The following is a 15,889-nucleotide window of genomic DNA, read 5'->3' on the forward strand; positions in this document are numbered from 1 at the left end:
CTGGGGGCGAGGTCCTTGTTTTCCTAGTTTTGCCTGTTGCTAGACACCTGGGGCTTTTTGCCCCGGTGACCTTCTGTACCTGGCTGATAGTCCTTACTCTGCTCATGTCTGTCTAACTGCTTACCAGATCCCACCCTCAAGGATCCTGGCTCTGAATTCTTCCAGGGAAAAGGGGCACAGGGTCTATTCTGTAGCTGCTCCCTGCTGAAGAGGGATGACGTCTTCCTTCAGAGCCAAGAGATCCTTGCTCTCTGTCAGAGGGACAGTGAAACCGGGCACAGAAGGGGGGGGGGGTGTTCCCCGAGTGTGAGCAGTAGGGCTGGTAGCCTGGTGGAGACCAACTGTGTTACAAATCCCAGTATTACTGGGGCAAAAGCTAGAAGGGCAGAATTAGGAAAATAAATCTTAATTCTTAATAATTTCAAGTCAAAGGATGGAAGAGAAATAAAAGAATAGTTCAGAGGGTTGTAGCCAAAACATTAAAGAAAATTAGAAAAATCCAGGATCCTATCTAGTTTCTGATATTCGTAACTGTGTTATAGATTCTATTGAAACATAATTTCCCCCCTAAAATTACCCTTATTCTTAGCAAAGAGCCAAATTAAGACTAACCCATTTACCACATTAAGTCCAGTTTCAATTTGGCCTGATTATTTACATAAACACAATAGGAATAGCAAGTTATCCTACAGACTCTTTTAAATCTGCGTTGCTGGAATTCATAAGAAATTTTGAGATTGAGTTTTAATTAGCCCCTCAGGGCAAAAAACTAGAACCCAATTAACTTTGACTATGATCTGATTAACCCTTCCCTTGACATTCCAAAATGCTTACCTACCCCTTTCTTCCCCTTATAAAAAGGTTGGCTGGGGAAAGGGAGTTAAGATAATTTGAGACTGTAACTCCCATCTTCCCATATTGCTGTCCATTTGAATAAAGTACCCATAAAGGTTGAATACCTGTCTCTACTTTTTGGCTGAATTGGTGACAGGCAGTATGAACCAGAATTTTTCTGGTCTCTTCACCACTCAGCCAAATAAGTAGAAACAAGGAGTGAATTTTTATGGGCACTTTATCCAGATGGCCAGCAATCTGAGAAGATAGGGGTTCTGTAGCCAAAAACCATCTTAAAACATCTCGATTCAGGAAAACTTTTTTATAAGGGGAAGAAAGGGACATGCTAAGGTTTGGAATTTTAGGAAGTCAATCAGATAAAAGTCCAGGGATTTTTCTAGCATTTCTCTATCTGTTGACCAGTAATTTTTTATCTGCACTCTTGTCAGCGGGCATTACATCCTTGGAGCACTGGGGCTTAGACACCATCTTGCTTGTGGATTTCCTGGGCCTGAGGCATAAAGGTGGATTGCTTGCAGCCTCATGAAGTCACATAGGTCCATTTTTGTATCCAGCTCCTGGGACAAAGCTTTTTACTTACATTAATCATTAATCCTATTAATTATAGCTAAAAAGCTACTATTACTAAAGCTAAATTTCTCCTCCTATTATCATCCCGATATGCCAAAATTGGAGGTTTGATCACCAGTCAGGGCACATACAAGAATCAACCAATGAATAAATGAATACGTGGAACAACAATTGATGTTTCTTTCTCTCTTTCTCCCCCTTCCCTCTCTCTAAAATCAATAAAGAAATAAAAAAAAAAAGAGGGTTATGCAGCATAAATCACAACTGCTTGAATTCTGGAGGCTATTTTATTAAATTGAAAAGTTCAGAAAAGGAGAAAAAATGGAAATATGAGGAAGAGACAAAGAGTGACATTACAGTTATATGTAAAGAATATACTGTTCACAAAAATTAAGGGATATTTTATCGCTTCATATTCATTTTGAAATATCCCCTGATTTTTGTGAGCAGTATGTTTATTGAGCATTATGTAGCAAGTATTTCAAACGCCTGCATTCCTTTGAAAGTAAAGCATCAGTTTATGAGTCCTGAAAGAGGATGGTAGAACTAAGGTATGATAGATTTAACAGCCTTGCCCCCTACAATGCATATGCTAAAATTGTAACTCCTAATGGGACTGTATTTGAAGATAAGGCTGCTAGGAGGTAATTAAGGTTTAATGAGGCCATAAGGGTGGAGTCCCAATTTGATAGGATTGAGACTTATAAGAAGAGAAAGAAAGAAAGAATTCTCCACACACACCAATTAGAGGTTTGAGCTCACAGCTAGGTGGTGCCCACCTACACACCAGAAATGGAGGACTTACTGAAGCTGGCACCTGATCTCAGACTTCCAGCCTTCAAAACTGTGAGGAAATAATTGTCTGTTCTTTAAGACACTCAGTCCACGGTATTTTGATGTCAGCGCAAGCTGGTTCTCTTCAGCTGAGAGCAGTTGCTAATCCCTGAATCACTACGCAGCTCTCTTTGTAGATCTCAATTTGAAAATCTAGACCTTCCCACTTAAAAAATGCAGGGCTTTGTCCAATGTCATGTGATATGGGTGACAGGGTATAATATTAACTTATTTTAGTTATCTCTTCAAAAGTGGTAAGATTAATATTAAGAATGTAAGATATTTGGAAGATGATTTGACAAAAACTATCCAGAGGTAAATTACATGTACCTTTGTCCCAATAGCATTTCAAGGAATTTATCCTAAAAGAGGCCACTCATGTTAGTGGGCTGAAGTTTATGCCAAAGTCTGCTCCATGCCTCAGTGTTTGTAAAAACAACAAAAAATACCAAAAGCCGTCAAATTATCCATCAGCAGAGCACCAGTTAAATAAATTATGACGCATGCATATACTAGAAATTGTGCAACAGTGGAAAAGAATGAGGCAGGTACTTTGCTGCCATGCTATTTGGAAGTGAAGTGTTTCCTTGTAGAAATTCCCAGTACGCCAGCACCATTCCTCTAAGCCCTAGGAGTGGCTTAAATCGAGCCAGTTCAGTCAGAAATACCAGCTTGTGAACATGTGTCCAACACGGAGCCAATTCAGAAGAGTTCAAAAGAGTTCAGAAGATTATCCGACGGGTGTCACCTGGAAAGTTAGCATCACACATAGCCGGGGTGCCCAGAAACATACAGTTAAATTGAAGAGACACTAGTTCATGTCACTGATGGCCTCTGCCAGCGAGGGATCTGTCACAGGAAGATGAATGTAGTCTACCAAGTTAGAGTTCAAACGACCCCCGCAGATTCAGCCGGGAGTCCCTGGGTCCATTCCAATTCAAGCGTAAGATAAACTCCAGCTCCAGAGTGGTCAGGGTCCGCAACCCACAGTACTGGGACACATGGGAAGACCCAGGGGGACTGGCCAGATTGCTCCAGGAAATAAAATGACCGATAACTCATACTGTCTGTTTCCCGTCAGTGGATGATAAATAAACCATCCACAGACAGGCCCTGAAATACAGTCAATACACGGTCTGTTTTGTGACTCTAGATAAGTAATGTCCCAATGTTTCTCAAGACTATAGCTGATTACACACACACACACCAACCACCACTATTACTATTAGTATTTACTGAGTCGTTATAGGGAACCAGACTATAAAGCTTCAAGGAATATCATGGGAAACACAACCTTCCTACCCTCGGGAGCTTGGAATCTAGACTTCCCTTATGCTCATATAAATGTCCCTAAGGTAAGAATAATAATAACAGCTAGCAGATAGTGTGCACTTACTAGGAGGTAGACACTATTTTCAGTGCTTAATGGATTTCATTTCATTTCATCTTCAAAATAACCTCGTAATTCTCTTAGGTAGATATAATTTTGTACAGATAAATAAACCAAATAGAAATGCGAATAGGTTAGATAAAACTTGCCTGAGGTCACAGGGCTGGGAAGTAGTGGATCTGGGGTTCAAATGTGTCTGGCTCCAAAGACCAGCGTCTTCGGTTTGGTTCTCCTCCAGACCAACAATTTTCCAACTTTTTCATCTCATGGCAAATATAAACTAATTACTAAAATTCTGCGGCACGCCACAATCTGACAAAATATATATACAGTGGTTCCTTGAGATACAAACAGACCAACATACGATATTTTTAAGATATGAGCTGTGACTTGGTCCGTATTTTTGTTCAAGATCCGAGCGAAATTCCAAAATACGAGTCGTGATTCGGAAAGCTGCCGCTAGTTGGCGCGTTGGCACACGGGTCCAGTATCACAATTTGATTAACAGTTGACTGACTTACAAGCTCCATTACAGAACGAATTAAATTCATATCTCAAGGTACCACTGTATGTATAATTTTGATACATTCTCACTGGACAGCTATTGTTGTGTTGGCTGTTGTCATTTTTTTATTTGACAATCTAAGGGAAAAGAGGTCAGTGCCTCTGATTAAATAGTCAGGTGTTGCATATTTTAAAAATCCTTGCAGCACACTGGTTAAAAAAAGCTGCCCTAGACAATCACGGATATAATTTAGTAAAAAGGTCCTAGGGGTCAGCCACTGTGCTAAATTACCTTACATATGTTTATTTAATGCTCACAATGAATGATTCACTTTTTTATATAAATATGATTTCATTTGTTCCTTCCTATATTCCTGCAACATCAGTATTATTTTTATCTAACAGCTGAGGAAACTGAGACTTAGAGAGACATGAAACTTTTCTAAGGTTAGTACTGTAAGATTCAATCCTTGATCGGGTTTCGCCCAATCTGACTCCAGCATCCAGGGATTACATTGAGGATGAAAAGGGGGTCATCCTGACAAGCTCAGGGGAGGCCTGCATGGCAGGACCTATAAACTCAGAGACTAAAAGTAAACACATGGAATGGTCTGAACATAAAATTTCCTAACTAGAAGCGGGTCATGGCGGCAGTCATGTCCTAGGCCTGTAGTTTCCTTGGCAAAGGTAGATCTTGACCTAAGTGAGTCGGTCTGTCATCTTTTTCATCTACTTTTGAAATGTCAGGTCCCTCAGAGTACAAGCACCCGAGCAGCAGACCATAGAATCCCTTATTGTTATCTTGCCCTCAGCTTACCATCTCTACGGGCCAGAAATGTAATTATTAACCAACTTGTACGCACAATGTAACAGAAGCATATATCTGTTTTACTTTTTATCCAATCCTAGAGTTTTCCCTGCTTTGCTTCCTCCCTCCCCCTTAACCTAATATCAATCAATTTCCTATAGTCCCTCTTTGTGTCTCCTCCTTTGATTCTAATATATAAAACAAGATGCAAACCTGCCAGTTTCTGAAGTATTTTCTCAGTCCACTGAGATTTTGCTTCCTGGCAGTTGTCATCAGTTTGGCTCAAATAAACTCTTAAAAATTCTCTATAATATTTGGATGTTTCTTATTTTGACAATATTATATTTCAAGAAAAATACCTTCAAAAATATCAACAAATATTATCTTCATAAAAGCAATAGTATTGCCATTTATATAATGTTTCACTGTTAACATTTGAATTTACTCAAGTCTCATGTTAAGTCTAAGTGTTAGTAGGGCAGGTTGTAGATGTCCAAACTGAAGTTCAAAAGTTGAGGGGCAGGTCCGGAGTCATATATTGTTTTCATTGTTCTCACTTATTGACCTTCATTTATTCACTAGTTCACTTAAGAAACCAACATGCTAGCCTGTTTTGGCATTGGAGAGATAAAGATGAATAAGACCTTCTCCCCCCCCCCCCTCTCTCTCTCTCTTTGTGGCAGAGACAGAGAGAGGGACAGGAACAGACAGGTAGGGAGATGAGAAGCATCCTTAGTCTCCTTAGTTTATTGAATAAGAATTCTCTCTCTCTCTCTCTCTCTCTCTGGCAGAGACAGAGAGAGAGGGACAGATAGGAACAGACAGGTAGGGAGATGAGAAGCATCCTTAGTCTCCTTAGTTGTTTATTGACTGCTTTCTCATATGTGCTTTGATGAGGGGGCAGCAGAGCCCTTGCTCTGCCCAGTGACCTTGGGCTCAAGCCAGAGACCTTGGATTTAAGCCAGCAACTTTGGGTGCAAGCCAGCGACCATGGGGTCATGTCTATGGTCCCATGCTCAAGCCAGCAGCCCGCACTCAAGCTGGTGACCTCGGGGTTTCGAACCTGGATCCTTTGTGTCCCAGTCTGACACTCTATCTGCACTACTGCCTGGTCAGGCAAAACCTCTGTCTCTTAAAAATTCGCAATCATAGCAGAACAGATGGCATTCTTTTCCTCTAAATATATTCTTATTGTTCTATGGTTCCACTTTGAACTTCTAGTGGAACCATGCCCATTTGAAGGGGCGGAAGGTCTGATCCCTGTTGGCCATACCTGCCCCCTTTCCTGATTCTTCACCTTTTATTCTTGAATGTGGTGAGAGAAGAACTTGCTTTTTTCAAGAGACATGTAGCTGAACACCCGGCCCTGCGGAGGGGAAGCTACCTCTGCAGTAATGTTTCCAGCATCTGTAAGCAGTGTTCTCGTGAAAATTCAAGAACTAATTGATGAACCACACGTCCTGGAAGGGGACTACACTTTAGAGGTCACTGGGTCCATCTTTCAGACAAATTTTGGGAGTAGATGGGGAAGGCAAGAACCCTCTATTAAAGCGCCTAACTTCTGCCTATAACTTGAGGACACTGGGACAACCCCAAAGAGGCAATTCCAGAAATTCAGTATGTAGGACATTAAGGTCATTTGATGATTGAGGTGTTGGTGAAGAAAATAGTGGCCAGGGTATGCCACAGCCCTCAAAATTTATTCCTGTCCAAGGCTGGAAGCTTTTCTTCTGCTGATTCTCTCTGGCTTTGACCACCCAGACAACAAGAAGTCAATGGGAAAAAGCATGAGCTTTAGACCAAAGATTTAAAAAGTATCTTGCATAGGATCTATGGTACCTTAAGGATTAATGATTACCAACCCCCCATGTTCTGAAACCACGCGGTGCATAAACGAGAGGCCGTGTCATTGAGTCTGTCAGAGCCAGCGGAGAAAGGGTCAGGACCACAGGGGGATCAAGTCCTGTATATGGGATGCAATGCGCAGGCTGCGCCAGGATCTCGGCTGAAGAGAACTTCGGGGCCGGAGGAGCCTGAGTGGCTCCGGGCGTGCGCCCAGCCCTAGCGCTGCCGCTGGCAGCCAGGAGGCCTCCTGCTGGCGGGAAGGGGCCTGGAAACTCGGAGCCTAGCGGACACAGGAGGAGACAGGAGCGCCTTGTTCCCCGGCTTTTACCCCCGCCTGGGTGCCACACCCCCCGGCCCACCCCCCACGGCCGTTCCCTGCAGGGGATTCTTTCCGCCAGCTCTGAAAGCGTTAATCCGGGAGCTTTCATACCCGTATCCTCCTCTTCCCCTCGCCCCCACCGCTCCTGCGCTAAGTTCCTAAAAAAAGGTGCAAAGTTTGGTCCAGATAGAGGATGAATGATCAAAGCCAAGCCAATACTTCCTGTTGCTACACTATATATAACGTGATGACTGCGCGGGCTGCAGAGACGCACCGGAGCGCTCGCCCCGCCGCTGCCGCCGCCGCCGCCTCTGAGCGCCTGAGGTTTCCCGGGGACCACAATGATCAAGCTGCTGTGCTGCGCGCTCGTGGTAAGTCCCTGCCCAGGAACAGCGGCGGCTGGCGCCCCGGCCACCTGGGGAGGCCGCCTGCCTTGCCTGCCTCCCGGCCTCCGGACCTCCCCGAGGCAATGAATGGGGACGAAGCTCAACCGGCCCCCTCTCCCAGGAGAGAGTTGGAGTCAGTTTGGAAAGGGAGACTTCTTTCAACTGAACTTGCTTCTCAGGGGTCCCTTTAAACCCAGAAAGTTCCTGCTGGGTTTATGAAGAAGAGAGAGGAGCTCTAGACCTTCCATGTTCGAATGATTTTTATCCATTTACTGCTTTTCTTCATCTCAGATAATTAACCATCTTTGCTTAGTTAACTTAGACATTATTATGATTAAAATAAAGTAGTCCCTTAGAATCAGAGCAAGGTGGGAGATATCAGTCTTTTTAAAACTATTAGAATAAACTTTGGAGACAGTTATATGATAAACACAGTATGAGGCTCATTCTTCACTTAAGCAAATGTTATGGGAAATTTTAGATAATTGGCACAAAAGATCTCTCTCTCTCTCTCTCTCTCTCTCACACACACACACACACACACACACACACTTCTTAACTGAAATTTAACATTTTATTATCTCTGTGACTTGGTTTAGTTTCTTTTATTTTTTAATTTAGATATTTGACCAGTTAAGTTAATAAGATTTGAAGAATATCCTATGACCAGTGGCTTCTTTCCTTTATGTCACTAAAGTGAGGATTAGATTGAGATATGAATCAGATATTCACAAAAGGATGGGAAACCTATTTTTCAGCTATACATTGTTTTGAATGTGTTAAAATAAATGCTTGAATTTCAACATCTAACTCATAATGGAAGGTTAGAGAGTATTCCTATTAGTTTTGGGGCTACACAAACATAAACAAACAAGCAAGCAAACAAACAAATATATAGCAAAGTCACTAAAGAAAAGGTAAGTTGGTTAGGAGTCCACATATAAACATGCTAATTTTATCTATTGCCATATACATATATTTGTATAGTATCCACCAATATGGATACTAAAGAGAACTTTGTCAAAGTAAACGTTTTTTAAAATATAATAAACATAGAGAATTACACAAATTGTAATGCTTAATGAAATTTTTTTAAAGTGAACACCTGTGAGCTAGCTCCCAGATCATGCAACACTATAAGATCACCCCAGAAGCTTCCTAGGCTTTCTCCCTGTTACTATGTTCATGGACAGAATAATCAGTATTCTGACCTCTAACACCGTAGATGAGTTTTGCTTATATTTGAACTTTATATAAATGGCCTTTATGCACTTTTGTGTGTGTGTCTGGCTAATTTCACTTAAAGTTTTATTCTGAGATCATCTCCATTTTTGGGTGTACAGTAGTTCATCCATTTTTGTTGCTGCATAATATTCCATTATGTGGGCACACCACAATTGATTTAATCTTTCTACTTTTTGGCTAGTATAAGTAATCCTGCTATTAATATAGAGATACTTTTATTCTTCCTAGCCTTTAGTAGTCTGTCAAAGATTGTTTTTTCTTTTTTCATTTATTTTAGAGAGTAGAGAAAGAGGGAGGGTGGGGGAGGAGCAATAAGCATCAACTCCCATATGTGCGTTGACTGGGCAAGCTCAGGGTTTTATTTATTTATTTTTTTAAATTGATTTTCTTTTATTTTTTTTAATTTTTTTTTATTTATTCATTTTAGAAAGGAGATGGAGAGAGAGAGAGAAAGAGAGAGAGAGGAGAGAGAGAGGAGAGATGAGCTGGAAGCATCAACTCCCATATGTGCCTTGACCAGGCAAGCCCAGAGTTTCGAACTGGCGACCTCAGCATTTTCAGGTCGACGCTTTATCTACTGCGCCACCACGGGTCAGGCCTATTCTGTCAAAGATTTAATTGATAATATACATAATGACTTAAATTTCTGAATTTCTACTAAACGATATATGAATCTAATGTGTTTCTAAATAATAAGTAGACAAGTGTTTTGTTATGTGGTCTGAATACAAAGATAGATATGTATGTGGATAATAATAATTATTGATAATGGCATTATCAAGAGAGAAAATTGTGTCTTAAACATAGTAAATACTTTAAATAGGAAAGGTTTCCCTTTCTCTTTTGGTAGTTTCTGAGATTGACTTTATTTTATATATGATTGGAAATTGGTGCTTTGTACTTACACATAAAGATTCCCAAATATCCCTTTTTAAATACCGGATGCAGTTCTAGAAACTGGAAGCATCATAGATACTTAATACTTTGTCCTGGGCATGCCCCTGGGCACTGGGGACAGGGGAGAAAACAGGATAGGCACCATGCCCATGGGTCTCACAGCCTAATGGAGATGCAGATATCAGACAAGTAATTGTACAGATAATGAGAGTAACATATGGGGAAGTGCTGGGTAACTGGGATATATAACAGATCCTGTTCTCTAGGACCTTATAGGGAAGCCACAGGGCAGTGGTCATCAGGTGGACCCAAATCAAACACCGATAGGCCCACTTACTTGATAAATTAAGGTAGCAAGTTACATCTCCTTTTGAACTTTAGTGTTCTCTTTTATAAAATGGAGATATTGATATGCACACATGCTAGATGACCACATAAAGTTCCAGCTGGACATTAATCCCCACTTCTAGCATTATGCTCACAGATAACTGCAGGATGATCTAGAGCCAAGTAAGTTATATATAGGAAGTGTTGATGATGTTCTGAGCAGGGAGAAAGGGCCACTAACTGCTACCTTGAAGGAGGAGTAGAATGTTTCATTGGTGGAGGTAAAATTGAGGTGTCCTGAAACCTAAGAAGTGGGAGAAATAAATTCTGTGGCAAAGCAGAAAGAGTTCTAGACTCTTGGGAGAGCAGAGGGTCTGCTGGTAGGCAATCAGTGAGGTTAATGCCATGGTTCTGGGCTTTCTGGAGTGCTCACTAATGGAATTAAGCAGAGAACCTCTCTGCAAGGTGAGGTAGTCACATCACCACGTCATTTCTTTCACGGTTGCCCAGCGACCACTGGGAACATCCTGGCTTGGCTTAGATTTTAACCGGTAGCTGAAACTTTCCATCCTAAGTGCCAGAACCATCCACTGGCCTTCTCAATGCTAAGCTCTGAATTAATGTTATGACAATGGGACATAGGGAAGGCAGGAGAAAGGATAGGGGACACCAGATGGTTTTTCTCGGAATAAGTGCCTGATCTGTTCATCCTCCTTCAAGATAATACTTCCTTAGATTTTTGGTTGTCTTGTTGTTGACACTGGTCCCCCAAACCCCACCCTGTGGTTGAGTGTGTGAATTTCTCTAGCTGATTTGTTTGTTTATTTATTTATTTTAAGAGAATGATCACTGTAAAGTTTCTAGGAGAATCTGACATATACTCAGTCCAAAACAGCCCTGATCCCTGTCCCTAGCAACCTTCCTGGCCTCTGTTGCTTAGCAACCTTCAGCACAATTCCTAATTTCAATGTGGCCTTTAATTTTACTTCTTAGGCTTAAACCACAGTTGTCAGATTCCATTGGTTGGGAAGAAGGCTGTCCGTGCCAGATGTTTTATCCACTTAGGTCTAGAAGGGAGCGAGGGCAGAGTCTATCAAAGGGACACGGAGCACTCTCGGCTGTTCCCGCTCTACTAGTCGCTGACTTTGTCTCCTGGCTTTTGCTTGAAGCACACCTCAGCCCCCTGCTTTCATGTTCCCTTTTCTGAAAGCTTTCTGTGAAAAGCATTATTACCATTAGCATCTCATTAGCCAACAGCATTTCCTTTAGCTTGAGTTTCTCCTTTGTAGCCAAAAAAAGAGATCTGGTAAGAAGATTGGGGGAAAAAAAAATCTCATAAATATTTATGTTTGCATTATTCAAGGCCTTGACTAAGGATGCTTGGCTGTCCCTTATGTTGTTACTTTAGAACAGAGATGCCAGATGATCCATGAATTTGTATGTTTTACCTAACAGGGCTGTAGTTCTCAATCATATCAGACTTCTTCCAAGCACTTTTAAAGTAAACCCTTTGTAGCAACTCCCGTGTTCTCCTTAAATGAACTTCAGAGTACATATATTTCACTGATAAACATAGTTTTTAAAAGTCAATACACCAACAGAACTATCCTATAATGAGAGGAAAGTAACTTATAATAAAATGAGCTTCACTAGAAGATACAACGACACAGTGATACGTGGGCAGCTTGATGTACAGTCGTCATGAACAGACCATTAGGAACAAAGATTGGAGCGCATGAGCCTCACTGGGGTCAAAGCTATGATCAGCGTCGACTTTCATGCTATGATTTTCTGAAATGGTGAACGGGTTGTGCTCGAGTGTGCAACAAAACAAAGCACAACTGCCTATCAAATTTTATGTTGTTGAATTCTTAAAAAATTCAATATGTATAAAAAGTATGCAAAAACCACTTAGTGTTTATATAAAATGGAATGAGAACCTAGGCTCAGATACTGCTAAATAGGTTTACTACTTAGATCACTTGAATCAATTGTCACAGGACATTTGAAAGTGGATGGGATGTGGGCTTATTCTTGATCATTCAGGACACCTGGCAGAACACGGCCTTCCAAACAGAAATCCGCCACAAATTTCCAAAACTTCCAGGGGAGAGCACCACTCCTGTAGCAAACAAAATATGAGCTCTTTGCAAACACAGATTTCCATCTTCTTCATATTTTTAACCCCCTCCCTCAGGCCTCCCCAGTGCCTGCCACTAGATGTGTTTGGTGAGTCAAAGGAGCAATGGCGAGATTTGCTAGTGTGCTGTATAATCTTCAGGAAGTTTTCATGAATGTTCCAACAGAATTTAGCTTCCTGCCAGAGACCCAACATTCTAGTGTTGGCTTTGATCTTATGCAAGATATAAATATAACAACACCCTACCTACCTGACCAATATTGAAATATTCTTTTGTACATTTTTGCCATGAAGTTCATGAAGGCCCATTCTTAAGCAAGCAAAACAAAACAAAAACAAAAAACAATAAAACAAATAAACAAAAGCACCCAAGAACTAGATTTAAATATTGACCCTTGGAGGCGCTGCCCAAGCTCAGCGTTCTGACCTTCCCATCTGGTTGATTGGTTGATTCCGGCATCAAGTGTTCATTTCTCATTTTGATACATTTTAAATGTTTGTAAAAATGTGCCCATGGAGATAGCAAGTAGGCATTTGGATTCAAAAAAATGTGGAGCCCGGTAGAAGCCTGAGCTGTAGATAAAAAATCTAGGTTAACAGTGTAGAGCGGGTTTTTAGAGCCAAAGGGGGACGGATGCTTTCACATGGCAAGCGAGGAGAAGAGGGAGCAGGGCCAGCACGCACTGCTGATAACGATCATTTGGTAAACAAAATGCAAATATGAACAATAATAGCAGTCCTGTTTAGAAAAGAAAAAAAAAATCAAAATAAAACTGAGCAACCCACAATAGCAGGAACCAGTGGATCGGAAATCCTAGCAACATCTGTAAACTATCTGTGCAAGTAGAAGAAGAGTGAGGTATGGCCAACTGGAAATAGATACAAGGACAGTATTTTTATGTGACATGTAATTAGTTTTTGGAACTCACTGCCACAGAATATTTTGGGGGTAACTAGCATAGAATGTCTAAAAAAAGAATTCTTTTAGACAGTTGTAAGGGATAAGAATAGGGTTACAACACATTAGGTAAGAAGCTACGCGGTACCTGCTCCCTCTCACATGGACCTGGCCTCTCTAAGTTAATGTTTCAAAGGCCAGAATGGTCTACAAATGCGCCAGAACGGTTTTTCCCAATGACAAGGTGACATAACTTCCCAGGTGGTGGGTAGATTTTTGTCACCCCAATTTCACAGAACCACTTGATTCAGTCTGACCATGAATGGCTAGGATGCAGAAGAAAATGTGACGTCATTCCTGAGGCTCTTCTTAAAAAAGTAATGTGCTCCTAATGAGCTTGATTTATTACCTCTTGTGATTAAAAAAAAAAACAACTTTCTCTAAAATTATAGTTTTAATACTGTGAACACATTGTTTAATTTCCTCGAAGCATCTTCTATAAAAATAAAAAAAGAAAGCTTTAGGATTTTTACTCCGATTTAGTCTGTACCGTGGAAGCATTTTCTATAAGTGCCTCTTAAATAATCAACTCTAAAATAGAAAAAGAGGTGTCAGGATGAATTTAGATTTAAAGCAAGACAGCAATTCATCTCAGCTTTGTGACTGCCTTTGGTAAATTCAATTTTCTTCTCTGGTCTTTCATCCAAAAACCTCAGATCCCTTGCCACATGGTAATGTTATTTTGTTCAATAAAACCATTTCTTTTATTCTTAAAAAAATATGGATATCAAGACCCTATCACTTAGAAAGTTTCCCCTACCATTAATCGCCATTACCCCCACCCACCACCAAAAAAAAAAAAAAGTAAAAGTAAAAGTAATTTAAGAATTCAACTGTGGGACTTACCAACAATAAGACCTCTATGACAGCAGACAGGAAGCAAGAAATATCTCACTTTTGTTTTAGATCCTGAGGCTGGCTGACTCCATTTCTTTGGATGTTGGCTTATTCATCTCTAAAATAGGGGTGTGGGGCCAGGTGTAAGTGGAAGGCTTTTTCGTTTGTAAGTTCTGTCATTGAAAGAAAGGAATTTACAAAAAGATTGATTATACTGTACGTTATTTAATCTTCCAAACATGCAAAAATCAAATGGACTTATTTAGATAATAAGCACTTAAATAACTATTTATATTTAAATGCTTAAATATTCATTTGGTATTAATATTAAAATTTTAGAAAACATACTTTAAATCAAACCTACTTATTCCTAAAGGAATGTGTTTTTAAAAAATCTGTTTTGTTGCAGTTGTCAAAGTTTCTTCTGCCGAGTTGGTTTCGTGTATAAGAAATTCCGTTTCAGTCAATGAGATCACAAGAGGAGGAAGCTTTTGAAATGTCACCTACTTTTAAGTAGTAGGGCTTGTTTTAGGATCAGAGATTATTCTTTTAAACCAAAAACTATTTTCCCATTCTGAAACAAGTCCTTGTTTTCTTTAGCTAGTATGTATAGAAGTCATTAATGTGAATATTTTTTTATATTCTATTTAGTTAAAAGTTAAGTCCAAGACACCCTCAGGACTTACTGAAGAGGTGTGATTAGGGTCACTAGCAGTCTCCTGATTCACATTGAGCAGAATTTTTTTTGAATTTGTATTCACAAGGAAGTCCTTAACAACTGCATACTTCTCTTTAGAATAAATGTCAAACCTTCAGGTGGAATTAGCATGATAGTGAGTATGTTGGCATGACCATTAAATACTACACTTTAATACTCCACCTGGCTGATGATAGAAACCCAGTCTCCCACACTTTTTGTCTTTTGTTTCTTCTTTTAATATCCAATGAAAAGAAAAAAAAATCAACTAGATTATGTTAAAATAAAGGTCAACTAAAAAGCATAAATGATGTTTATTGAGCGACGGTGGAGTTGTTAATGCTGTTTGTAAATTGTTCTCATTTCTCCTCCCTTCCAGAAACTTGGTAAGATTGTAGCCTCCCTCTGGTGGGGAAGGGGTGTGGGGTGGTATGAATAGTTCTGGCCAATTTTGACAGAGACAGAGAGAGGGACAGACAGACATGAAGGGAGAGAGATGAGAAGCATCAACTCTTCATTGCAGCACCTTAGTTGTTCAGTGATTGCTTTCTCATATGTGCCTTGACCAGGGGGCTACAGCAGACCAAGTGACCTCTTGCTCAAGCCAGTGATCTTGGGGTTTCAAATCTGAGTCTTCCTTGTCCCAGTCTGACTCTATCCACTGCGCCACTGCCTGGTCAGGCAAGGTCACCTCTGTATTAGAACCCTTCATTGCCAACATATGACTTCCAATATTATTTTCCTCTTTCCCTCCTTCACAGCCAGCCACCCATGTTCCATATATTAGTTCCAAGACAAAAGACAATGCTAACAACCTTCAGTGGACCCATTAGGCACACAGTATTGAGTGAGAAGTAAACCTTTGTAAATTTTTAAGCCCTTGGGATTTTGGAGTTGTTAGTGCAGCGTAAAACCCAGCCAGTCTTGACTAATACAGTCGCCAAACCCCTGTCATCTCTCTGATCACTGAGGAGCAGTAACAGCAGAGAGCTCTAAAAATCATCAACAACTAAAATCTATGGTTTTAGATTATCAGTTGGAACTTCCTTTCCATCAAAGAAAGGCATTGTTAGCAAGACCCTTGTGCAAGAACCTCTTTTGATGCTGAAAATTCACAATTTTGGGAACTGAGATTACTTAAAAGCTTAGCTGGGTTTAAAAATGAGGTGAACAGATGCTTTACAGGAGACTCTAAATCAAACTCCCTATTATTCCGTGACAGTAAGCAAACAGAGATCACATTTTTTTCTTTCCATTGCTTCCAACTGACCCTCTGT

General features: G+C 40.5%; 1 protein-coding gene across 1 annotated transcript in view; it reads left to right on the forward strand.

Annotated features, from left to right (window-relative positions):
- The first annotated feature begins 7,383 nt into the window (after positions 1 to 7,383).
- The window catches only part of TNFRSF11B (TNF receptor superfamily member 11b), a 28,973-nt gene continuing 20,467 nt past the window's right edge, over positions 7,384 to 15,889 (forward strand). Inside the window, exon 1 of the mRNA XM_066264623.1 lies at positions 7,384 to 7,496. Within this exon, the coding sequence (XP_066120720.1) occupies positions 7,467 to 7,496 (30 nt within the window). The 5' untranslated portion in view covers positions 7,384 to 7,466. The remainder of the gene's footprint in view (positions 7,497 to 15,889) is intronic.

The sequence above is a fragment of the Saccopteryx bilineata genome, chromosome 3, assembly GCF_036850765.1.
Source record: "Saccopteryx bilineata isolate mSacBil1 chromosome 3, mSacBil1_pri_phased_curated, whole genome shotgun sequence".
Classification (NCBI taxonomy): Eukaryota; Metazoa; Chordata; class Mammalia; order Chiroptera; family Emballonuridae; genus Saccopteryx; species Saccopteryx bilineata.